Genomic DNA, 12106 nt, shown 5'->3' with positions numbered 1-12106 from the left:
TCTAAGCTGAAAGTTAGGGGCTGTAGCTCATACAGAAGATCACAAGTGAAATCCCTGGCATCTCTGTGTAAGGCTGGGGAAGAATTCTGCATGAAACCCTGGAGAGCCACTGCTGCCAGTCAGAGTCGATAATACTGGGTTAGATGGGCCTATGATTGGACTTGGTAGACTGCAGCTTCCTAAGTTGCTTTTGCAGGAGCCTTGTTTTGCATGCCCCTAAGGGGAATGATGCTCAAGGGTCCATGTCCATTTGGTTGGGCTTGTGATTAGATCATGATTTCTAGTTGTCAGTGAGATTCTGCTTCCTGCTTTACAGAAGCAAAGTTAGTGTGTCCCTCTTCTTCCACCTGCCTGAGGAGGGGATTTTACTGAGGAGGAGTGGCAGGTATAGCGTTTGTAGAAATCCCTCCTCTCCGACATACAACACTGGCCCTATATCAGGTCCCAAGCCTTAGCCTGTCATCATTTTTGGAAGGGGCACCTCCTCCCTTTTATTCTGTCTCTGGTGACAGCGTGTAAACGAAATGAAATGCAGTAGCCTCCTTATTCTTATGATGGAGTATTGAAGGGGCTTCCCTAGCTGACTGCCAGAACAAAATCATTGGTGACTGAACCATAAACTGTTGACTGTTCCCTCTTTGAAATGCCCTGGTAACGTTGGTATGGATCATTCTTGTTAGTGGCTATCACGAAGGAAGACTGTCCCTTTTGCAAAACCACGTAACCAAATTCGCCCCTCTTCTAAACAAAACTGTATCGCTTGCCGAGGTAGCAATGGCACAAAGCATGAGGCAGCAAGAAGAGGCAACACTTGACTGGCTGAGGTGTGGGTAGCATAAAAAATAGGTCACGTTTTTATCTCCCCTTCCCCCTGCCCGTCAGAACGTTGTAGAGAGTAAAATATTTGCCAAGAGATAAAATATTGCATCTTCAACACTGGGAAAAACAGGATCTCTCTGCAACACAGTTGACACCTTAACAAAGAAGATGTGGCTTCCATGAACAAGAAAGGAAAACGTTGTCCAAATAGGCCTCTTTAAGATGGAAGGCTTGTATTCCTACTGTTCGATAATTGTCCTGTTTGTTCCACATCTCACGTCTCTTTTTCCTTTCAGCTCCCCAGGCTCAGAACCAGCTCATATGCACGAAAGGAGGAAAGCTGAGGTGTAAAAATGTCATTCATCTTGTGACCAGTACTGATATCAAAGCACAAGTCTCCAAAGTTCTCATGGAATGCGAACAAAAGCAATTCACCACTGTTGCTTTTCCTGCAATTGGGACAGGTCTGTATTGAGTTGTGGAGGGAAATAATTGTGCAACAAATAAGCAGAAGAGGGCCAGGTAATGTCACAGGCCAGAGAGAATGAGCCTCCCTGTTTCAGTTATTTACAACATAGACATTTTATTATCATTGCAGGTGAAGCAAAACTTGATCCCTCTATGGTGGCTGATGACATGATAGATGCCATCATAGACTTCACAAGTAAAACCTCTGCCCCAGTGGTAAAAGAAATTAAAATCATCATTTTCCAGCCAGATCTATTAAGTGTGTTTCATGGAAGTATGCAAAAAAAAGAAGTTACATATGGCAAGCCTGGGACACACTCATCAAAAACCATTTTAACTAGAGTGGCAGGTAAGTAGATGGGCTTTTTTTATGGAGCATCTTGACTGCAGGTGCATTAGTGAAAAGCTTAACCTGTTCTCAAACTGATGTCATGTTGCAGAATTCTTTACCTTCAGGAAACCTGTAGAAAAATTAAAACCTGCCATGTTTTTGGAGAAAGCTGTGGAGCCGGCCATTTTTCAGATTTGTGGTGAGAGCCAGAAAAATGTGGAAGATGCAGCATCTTGGATGAAGGATCTGATTTTAAAGGACCAGACTGAATTCGCTGTCACAGATGAATGGATCTCAAACTTCGGAGAAAGCGAGTTTGAGAAACTGCGGGAGCTCCAAGCGAAGCTGCATATTGTCATTAAACTCGAGCCTGGAGCTCCTGCTCCTTCCCTCCGCGTCCTTGGCTTAACCAGAGATGTCCTGAATGCCAGTTCAAGAATTCAGAAGATAATCAAGAGCGTCCGGGAGGGCAGAGAAGAGCAGTCCAAGGCAGAGCTTCTCAGCAGCATAGTAGAGTGGAGGTATGAGTACAACGGGGAGTACAAAGCCTTCGACATGACGACCAGTATGTACATAGAAGCTGCATCACAAGATTCGAGAGTGCTTGAAATAACCATAGAAAATAAACGCTACAGAGTGGACCCAAGCAATCTGTGTGCAGTGGATGACAAGGGGGCAAGCATTGCTCTTCGGCGTATCTCAAAAGCAGAAGGTGCGTTCTCAAAACTTGGTCCATCATCAATTCCCATACATTAGTCTCTCTCTGTCACTGTGGGTGCATGTCCAGAGTTTTCCCCCAAGTAAAGCCATGACTGAGATGGGCCTTGAACTTTGATCTAAGCCCATCTTGTCCTTTGGACCACATTGGGTAGTCGCGTACATCAAACGTTTCTCGCTATGCAGTTGTGGTATTTCCTCCCTGCCTGCCCCTCTTCTTGTTCTGTGCAGACATTGGATTGACCCATTATGAGCCTGTGTTGCATTCAAGGACATGAGCCCCTCGCTCATGGGGTACAATTTGGCATGGCTTAACACAGCTTTGTCCAATGTGGTTCCAAACCAGCATTCCAAACCATTGGCCATAATGGCAGGAGTTGATGGAGTTGATGTCCCAAGACATTCAGAGGACACCAGGGTGGGGAAGGTTGGCATAACTCACACCAATATTCAGTCATAGCTATTATTGCTTGAAACAGCATGAGTGATAATTGGTAGCATGTGTTGCACAGGCTCATGTTTTGGAAGCTAAAGCGTTGGCAGGACCTCAGTGTAATTATTTGGGCTGTGTACTGCTTCGAATCCAAAGCGAATTGGGGTGATTTGGAAGGTCCAAATCAGGATCTGAAGCAAATCAAAACAGGTCCAGATCAGTCCGAAGTGAATCAGCATGCTCTGGATCAATTTGGACCCTTTCCCAAGCACATATAGAAATGAAAATTGGCACCATGATAGGGCTTCATCTCTGTTAAGTTTGAAGCATATCAGTTCATCTCCTGATTTTTAGGATTTTTTTTAAATTTGAGGTGTTATAATTATTTTTTTAAGAATACGCTGACATTTTTAAAGATAAAGAGATGGAACTCAGCACCATGATAGGCCCCAAGTAGAGCTTTAGGCATGCCAAAGTTGAAGCATATCGGTTCATCCCTTGTTTTGGGGGAAATTACAGATACAGGCATGAAAATTAGCACCATGGTCGGTCTTCAGTAGGGCTTCAACCATTCCAAGTTCGAAGCAGATCGGTTCAACCCTCGTTTTTTGTTCGAATTTTATAAATGAGTTCTTTATTGTGTACTGCTTAGACACACACACACAAACAAAGTAGAAGACAGTGAGAGACTCAACAAGACCGAACTCAAATTATTATTATTATTATTATTATTATTATTATTATTATTATTATTATTATTATTATTATTTTGGCTGTGCTTACCATGGAGTAAGTTAACTATGAAGGACCTTGAAACTATTTTCCTCCTAGCCTCCTATTAAGGGGATGCCAAAGCATCTCTCACTGACTATGTTTCCAACCACTGCCTGCCTCGCAGGGCCGGTTTATTTGCTTTCTGCCAGCCCGCCTCGCAAGGCCGGTTTGTTTGCTTTCTGCCAGCCTGCCTCTCTGCCCTCCTGGTGCCTGGGAGATGTAGATGGGCTGGGTGGGTCAACCCCACAAGCCTACGGCATACTTGCTCTCAGTGCTTCATGGGCATAGCCGCCTGCTGCCTCTCCTCCTCTGTGCCTGCCTTGCAGGGCCGGTTTGTTTGGTTTCTGCTGGCCTCTCTGTGTCCACCTACATAGCTGCCTCTCTGCCTGGTTTGTGTTTCTGGCTTTGAATCAAGACACTCCTTGGCTCACTTACTCATGCCCGCATAACTGCCTGCTTTCTCTCTGCCTGCCTTCCTGAGCACCTGCACACTTCACTATTACTTGCCTGGTCCCGCCTTGCAGGGCTGGTTTGTGTTTCTGGCTTTGAATCGAGACAATCCTTGGCTCACTTACTCGTGCCTACATAGCTGCCTGCCGCCAGCCTGCTGTGCACCTACATACTTCTCCAATATTACCTGCCTGGTCCCGCCTTGCAGGGCTGGTCTGACTCAATTTCTGAGACATATTGCTCCCAGCCAGGTAATGTGTGTATTGCAGGCAGCCTACTTTCCCTGTTACCTGTCTGAATGGGAAGGGCCTCAGGGCTTCAGAACACACAAAAGAAAACTCAAGTAGGGGAGATTTGCACTTCAAAAATACACAGAGATTAAGGAAGGGATAATGTGAGCTTGATTACACACCTTCTCAAATTGCTCTTTGCTTTGAGTGGTTGCTTTGTTTCCTTGAAAAAATCGCATTTTTAGCAGTGGATTACAGAAATTCCACTGCACAGATGTGTCTGAAATTTGGTACTCATAGTTATGTCCCAGGTTGCCAACTTTCATGTTTGTCTCATGAAAAATGAGAAAGTTATAGTAGTTTGCTTTGACTTGTTTGCCTGAAAAATCACATTTTTAGCAGTGGATTATAGGAAAACCACTGCACAGATGTGTCTGAAATTTGGTACATGTGAGCATCTCTGAGGCATCTGTAAGGTTGCCAGCTTTCATGTTTCTATGTTAAAAAATAAAGTTATAGGTATTTATTTTTTTCCAATGCAAGTCTATGGGAATGATTTGGACATCCAAATCTCGATTCAAATTCGGATCCGAGGCAAGGCGGACTGGGTCCAAATTGATCCAAAGTGAATTGGGCTCGATTCAGAAGGTCCGAATCAGGATCCAAAGCAAATCGGGGGGTCTGTGCACAGCACTAGTACTTATGGATCAGCCTGCTTATTTCTGGCTGGTAATTGTTCCTTTGTACTACTACTGTACTTTGATGAACCATTAGCTCAGAAAATGGAGGAAGTAATCCCCAACGCTTGCTATGTTGTCTGTGCGGCCACAAATTGATTTTGGGATTGTCAAAATTGGGATGATCTTAGCCCACTTATGCCATGTTGGAAAACCCTTGGTTTTACAGTGGGCTGGGTAGTATTAGGGAAATAGGTTTTAGTCTAAACCTTTTTTTTTTAACTCTGCCTGTGCTTAATTAACCAGTGCCCTGTCTCTTTCAGTAAAGGTCCATACTTATTAATATTTCTAGCTTCCTCTCACCTGAAAGCATGGGAGCAGCTAACAGGTTTTTCAAATGGATGCTCACCCAGTGACAATCATAACAAAGTGAAATGCCACTCAACTGTTGCCTTAACCTCAGCTGTCAAAATTCAGGCTGAAAAATGGCCTGAAAGGGGCATGTCTGTTTTAATCCTAGCACAAATTAATAGTGCAATGTTCAATTATATAGTCACAGCATCTCCGGAGCATTGGGAACCCATGGGGCAATCGCGCATCAAAGTGGTGGAGCTAAAGCCAGACATGAAGGAATATCAGACTGTCAAGAGGCAATTTTGCCAAGGTTGCAAATGCACTATTGAAAAGGTAACCATTTTGATTTTATTCAGCTTCCAGGATTGGCCAGCGATGAACTGTAAAGACAAAAAATAAAAGGAAGACGTGTTTTGCTTTTTTTCCTGTGGGCCTGTTCAGAAGACACCTTAAACCATGGCTTTAACTGTGGTGGTTAAGCCAGAAAGCCAGGCTGTGTTCAGAAGACACCTTAAACAATGGCTTTAACCGGGGTGGTTAAGCCAGAAAGCCAGGCTGTGTTCAGAAGACACCTTAAACCATGGCTTTAACCATGGTGAATAAGGCTTTCTGCTTTATTCCCCATGGTTAAAGCTGTGGTTTAAGGTGTCTTCTGAATACAGCCTGGCTTTCTGGCTTAATCACCATGGTTTAAGGTGTCTTCTGAACAGGGCCAGTGTAGGTTCTCTTCCCTCCATAGTTGGCTGCATCCTGTCTTCTCAGACTTTGGGGCATACAGTTGTTTGTAGTAAATATAACCCTGTGAAACTGACAGGCATCTAGATCTCGCTGGTGGTTCCTATCAAGTAGACCTGGGGTATGGAACCAAATCCAGCCTTCCTGGAGTCCCAGTCTGACCCTATGAGATTCCCCAAATCAGGACCCAACTGTCCACGCTTCCTTCCCCTGGCCCCACCCACTGAACATCAGTGGCTTCTCTTTTGTGCAGTTTTTCCCCCATTCCAAAAGGTTAAAATGCCTCTCCTGGGGCTTAGATATTGGCAGTGAGAGCTGGTATTGTTTTGTATTTATGGCCACGCCCCCTTTTGCCTTTGGCTCTGCTTCTTTTGCCTCCAGTCCCGGCCACCACTGAAATATGGCTCCTGAGAGGTTCCCCAAAACTGAATCCGGCCTTTGGACTGAAAGAGTTTCCACACCCCTGAAGTTGGAGTGTTTTTAAATGAGGCTTTTATGGCCTTGCCTCATTCACAGAATGTTAATAGGGTGGTGGTGATGGTTTCCAGACATCGTTGTCCTCATCTTAGAATCATAGAATCGCAGAGTTGGAAGGGGCCTACAAGGCCATCAAGTCCAACCCCCTTGTTACCTTCCGTCGTGTTCTCACAGCTATTTCCATCTTTTCAGTCACTTCAGAAAATCCGTTGAGGAGGAAGACAGAATAGCTGCACCAGGGCCTTCTCAGAGGGCTAGGAGCCCTCTGTCTGGAACCACTCTTGGTGTGAGGCTTGGGACTCCTCTGTCTTTCTCTCCCCTAGTACATAGGCAGAGCCACCATAGGAGGGATGTTAAACAAAATGTGAAGGTTTCTGTTGCGTTTCTTAACCAAAGATCTGTTCCTTCTCAAGACTCTGCAGAACTAGACCTACTTGGTCAGCATGAGACGTACTCCCTGCTTCGAGTACTATCGCTGATGCAGATCCTTTGGCAGAACTTTCCAATGCACCCTCTGACAGCCTTTCCCAAGCTGGTGCTGTCTGGATCTGTTGGACTATAACACATTCATTCCTATCCATCTTGGCTAATGGGAATTGCAATCTCAACCCATCAAGAGGGCACCAGGTTGGGGAGGGATGTTCCATGGGGCCTTTGTGGCCCTGGGCCTTAAACCTAGCAGAGTCCTTGCCTCTATAACTAGCCATCCCCAGAGGCAGTCTGGAAGAGTTCTGTCCTCTGCAAATGCCACGGAACATACGTGTTGCCAAACTCAACCCATTCAGTGGAGCTACATGCCCAAATCTGGGAGACGGTAGAAAATGTGTGGCCCTCTGGAGGGGATCCGGAATTTGGTTGTTACAGCATTTTTCCAGGGCCTTCATTGAGTGGGCCAGTTCACACTGGCCCACTCAAACAACCCATGGACTGCCTGGGACAAGTGGGAGGGAGCACATAGCCTTCTCCATGCCCACCACTTCAACTTTTAATCAGCAACCCCCACGAGCAGCTCCGTAGTTTTCCGAGTATGTCATCTCAACCTGGAGTACTGGGTTGTTTAGGGGTTAAACAAACCATGGGTAACTGCTGGGCTGTTTGGTCAGCAACCTACACAGGGTTGCTGATTAAAAATGGAAGTGGCAGGTACATGGGAGGCAGCATGCCCATTCTCTTTCACTTGTGGCCACGAGCCCATGGGTGTTTAACTCATGGGCTATTGTGTCATGTGTTAACTGCTCAGAACAGAGAGAATCCTCCTGTGACTTTCAAATTATTGTAAGCCACTTTGGGGGCTATTTTTGGCTGAAAGATGGCAAATTTGGCATATGAGATGCAGGACCTGTTGCCCAAGAAGAGTAATGGTCATGCCAAAGAGTAATGGTCATGCCAAATTCTCTTCATTAGTTGTTTCCCACTTGCTATTTAACACTGCTGTTATCGGAGAGAAGCAGACATGCTTGGTTTGATATACCCTAAGAATCCAAATCTGTTGCTTTGTTTCAAGTTGTTTAAAAAAATTCTTTGCAGGTGATATGAGATATTGGTTAATGTCAATTTACTGGTTTTTTTTCATTTGTAGATCGAGAGGATCCAAAATCCCTACTACTGGCAGGCATACCAAATAAAAAAGCAGGAGATGGATGCGAAAAATGGCAGTAGCATTAATGAGAAACTTCTTTTTCATGGAACATCCAGTGAATCATTAAAACTCATAAATGACTCTGGGTTCAATCGGAGTTATGCTGGAATGCATGGTAAGTTGATGATGAAATCATGACTCTTGATAAGATGGAGGTATGGCTCACACACATGGTTGGTGACTGTTAGTGTGCTCGACCTATTACACTTTCTCTTTTTTTTTTACACACATAAAAACATCAAAAGTGAATATTCTGCAAACACATGATTGTAAAGGTAGTTGTTGGAGAGCCAGGATTGGCTGTACATTCAGTGGCAAACCTGGCATTTAGTGCTTAATGTGTGAAATAGCCATTGGACTATTCATCAGTATGAGTTTGTGTGTCTCTGTGCTGCAGTTTTTGAGATGGAAGATGCCCTGCAGCTCTAGGCACTTCTCGTAAGGACACATTTCCAAGCTGGTATTCCAAGGTCCACAGATGAAGATCCTTTGATGGCCTTTCTGAAATTGGCTCATGAGAATTGAAGCAGGAAGTCTATCTAGTTCTACATTTGTCAGCTTGCTGTATGTTTTAGAAAAGGGTATCTTTTAAAGGCTCCCCTCCCTCTGGAAGATACCTTCAGCAGCTCGAGGAATGCTAGCGGAATCTCTTGGCCTGTCCTGGAGTACTTCTCATCCATTATAGTTTCTGTGCCACTGTGGTTGGAGCATTGACAACACTCCATTTGTCAACGTTCACCTTTTTATGACTGTGTTTGCTGAGGTTTGACTGCTACAAAGAGGAGAAAATTGGGCAGCGTTCTCTCTTGCCGATAACTGCAGGGGTGTGGAACATGTGGCTGTTGGACTCCAACTCTCATCAACCTTGACCATTGGTCACATTAGCTGGGGCTGACGGGAGTTGCACTCCCAACATCATCTGGAAGGCCACACATTCCTTTCTCCTGCTCATTGGTAGGGAAGGCAGCAAAAGAAAGTTGTGTGCCAGTTGGCACAGAAATAAAGTCCCGGCACAGGAGCTGAAACGAGGCTGAGAACTTCAGGATGGTATAAGAACATCCTTAGATGTGATACTGTTGCCACTTATCTGGGGAGGTTTCCCTCTACCATGAATTATTGCTAAAACTGTCAGTTCAATATGATGATTCTTGATACTGCTATAGAAGTTACTGTGGGTGAAGTGGCCTTAAAGAATGAAAGGATAAAGGCTCTCTGTAGCTGCTGGCTGTTTAAAGCTTTCATTTACCTTTTATATTTTTTATAGCTGCTGCATTTGGAAATGGAACCTACTTTGCTGTTCATGCCAGTTATTCTGCCCAGGATACCTATTCAAAACCTGATGCAAATGGGACAAAGTACATGTACCTTGCTAGAGTACTCGTTGGGGAATATTGTGCTGGATCGGCAGGATTGATTGTCCCGCCCTCAAAGAATGCAGCAGATCCCACAGTTCTGTTTGACAGCGTGACTGATAAAGTGGCAAATCCTTCCATGTTTATCATTTTCAATGATATCCAAGCTTATCCAGAGTATCTCATTACTTTTAGGAAATAATTCTATATCTACTTTCCCCTGAAATCTCCCATTTGCACTGAAACATTTCCCCTGAAATCTTGTATAAATGAAAGTTGGCTTGGACTACTTGGGCAATAAACTTTCTTCTTTGAAGTTGAAAAGTAAGCTGTGTCAGGGAGGGTGTTAAATCTCTTTGCATTGCTTGGAGTCTATTTAAAATGACAATAATATACCAGTGTAGCTAATAAGCAGAGTCAAGGAAGCTGTAAAAGGCAAGAGGCTTCCTTTATTTTGCAATAGCCACCCCCACCAAAGTGAAGTCTTGCTCAAAGGAAGAAAATAGAAATGAGGAGAAACTCTGGAAAAACAAAGTATAAGTTGACAATAAGGCAAGCAAAAGGGAAGTGGGGTGGGAAGCCAGAACCTACAGAATCATTCCACACTCTGGGAGCGGCAGAAGAGAAGGTCCTCTGGGTAACAGTTGTTAAACTAGTTTTTGCTGGCTGGTATAAATTCTTCCCAGAGGACCTGAGTGTGTGGGGTGTATTGTACAGGAGAAGGCGATCCCACAGGTAACCTGGACCCAAACCATGTAGGGCTTTAAAGGTGATAACCAACACTTTATACTTTGCCAGAAAACTAATTGGCCACCAGTGGAGTGATTTTAAAGCTGCTGTAATATGGTCACCCCTAGATGTACTGGTGACCAACCTGGCTGCCATATTTTGCACTAGTTGAAGTTTTCAGACTAGGCACAGTAGAGCGCGTTGCAGAAGTCAAGCCTCGACTTTACCAGTGCATGCACTACCGTTTTTAGGTCTTCCAACTCTAGGAATGGGAGCAGCTGGCAAATCAGCCGAAGCTAATAGTAGGCACTACTGGCTGTCGCATCTATCTGAGCTGTCATTTGGAACGACGGATCCAGGTAGCAGGTAGACTGTATATTTGGCCTCCCTGAAAGCTTTTGATAAATCCAATGGAATAGTGGAGCCAGGGCTCTCAGGGATGCAGCGCTGGCAGTTTTTCTTAACTGGTGGTCAACTGTCACACACACCCCAAGCATTCCGAGCACCCACTCATTTTGGTACCCTGCCTCTGAGCTTAGCTGCAGTTCTTAAAGTATCTGGGGGTGGGATGGGAACTGCTAGAGCCTGAGGGTGCTGGGGATTGAACCTGGGACCTTTTGCATTGAACGCACATGCTACCCTTGAGCTATGTTCCCTCACTTTCCTTTTGGGCATGGCTATGGGGACTGTCATGACAAATGCCTGCATTTACCACTACCCCACTGGATCAATTGTCCATTTAAGCAATCTTGGGATTAGGGACTTTAACTAGAAGGGTCTCATTAAACAGGAAGTAGAGGATAGGAATAAATGGACAGATATCATCACGAAGGTCAATAATTAGAGGTGTTCCTTGAAGTTTAGCTGGCCTCAAAGGTAAGTGAAGTAGCTATGTTTGTGGGTGACACTTATTACAGATGGTGAAAACCCAAGCAGACTCTGAAGCATCTTGCTGAATTGTATTTAAAAGACATATATACCACTCTACTATGAAAAATAAAATATCCAAAGCGGATTAGAACCAACAACTCCAATGCAATGGTAGAAGTAACAAAACTGCAAGCAGTTAAGAGCACTGGAAACGAACAAGTCCTCAGGCTGGCATGGGGATATGCCAAATCAGCCTTCCTGGGAAGAGTGTTCCATGAAAGGGGGTGCTACCACTGAAAAGGTCCCAATTGGCTACCTGCCCACCCCAGTGCTAGAGGATATGGACAGGTGGCACAGGAGGGCATTCCGAGCACCCACTCATTTTGGTACTCTGCCTCCATTTTGTCTTGCAGATTCCATCTTGTCTGCAGCTGCCAACCCAGGACAAGTACTTTTTTGCCTGTTCCTTCCCACTCCTCTTTATTCTTCCTCTGCCACACCACCTTTTTCTCTGTTTCTCTCTGGTTGGCAGTGCACAGCCCCGACTCATTACTCCCTCTCCCATCTAGGATAGTCTTCAGTAGCTTTGCTATGATTTTGTCAAAATCTGCTTTGTATCGAGGATAACTTCTGAAATCTCAGCTTCTTTTCCAGGATGTTCAGTTGTAATTTAGACATGCTGTGTTCCTGTTGATTCAACTAAAATGCTTGTTCCTGGGCCAAGTCTGTTGGGTTACAGGCAGCTTGTCCTGTGATTATAATAGAGATGGGCTGTAGCAGGAAGAGGTTCCTCTACTTAGCACCAGACTAAATGCCTTCACTCATCAGTTATTCTTGAAAGGCTTGATGCGTGAACACAGAAATGTTTCAGATCTAGGCGTGAAGGCCTGTTTTCCAAACAACCAGGGTTATAAGGGGTCCCAGAGAAGACCTTAAAGAACATGGGATCAGACAGGCCTTTCTGGTAGCCTGGATCCAAGCTGTTTAAGACCATTAATGTAAAAACAACTTAAATTGTGCCCAGAAACACTGCTAACCAGGAGGGTCTTTG

General features: G+C 44.7%; 1 protein-coding gene across 1 annotated transcript in view; it reads left to right on the top strand.

Moving 5' to 3' along the window:
* LOC134392367 (protein mono-ADP-ribosyltransferase PARP14-like) overlaps positions 1-9780 on the top strand; it is a 36205-nt gene extending 26425 nt beyond the window's left edge. Inside the window, exons 13-18 of the mRNA XM_063116643.1 lie at positions 1116-1283; positions 1418-1636; positions 1728-2330; positions 5453-5586; positions 8045-8219; positions 9369-9780. Of these exons, the coding sequence (XP_062972713.1) occupies positions 1116-1283; positions 1418-1636; positions 1728-2330; positions 5453-5586; positions 8045-8219; positions 9369-9658 (1589 nt within the window). The 3' untranslated portion in view covers positions 9659-9780. The remainder of the gene's footprint in view (positions 1-1115; positions 1284-1417; positions 1637-1727; positions 2331-5452; positions 5587-8044; positions 8220-9368) is intronic.
* The last annotated feature ends 2326 nt before the right edge of the window (positions 9781-12106 follow it).

This window comes from Elgaria multicarinata, chromosome 2, assembly GCF_023053635.1.
Source record: "Elgaria multicarinata webbii isolate HBS135686 ecotype San Diego chromosome 2, rElgMul1.1.pri, whole genome shotgun sequence".
Classification (NCBI taxonomy): domain Eukaryota; kingdom Metazoa; phylum Chordata; class Lepidosauria; order Squamata; family Anguidae; genus Elgaria; species Elgaria multicarinata.
Note: the sequence above shows the minus strand (reverse complement) of the source record. Positions and strands in the feature narration are given on the sequence as shown.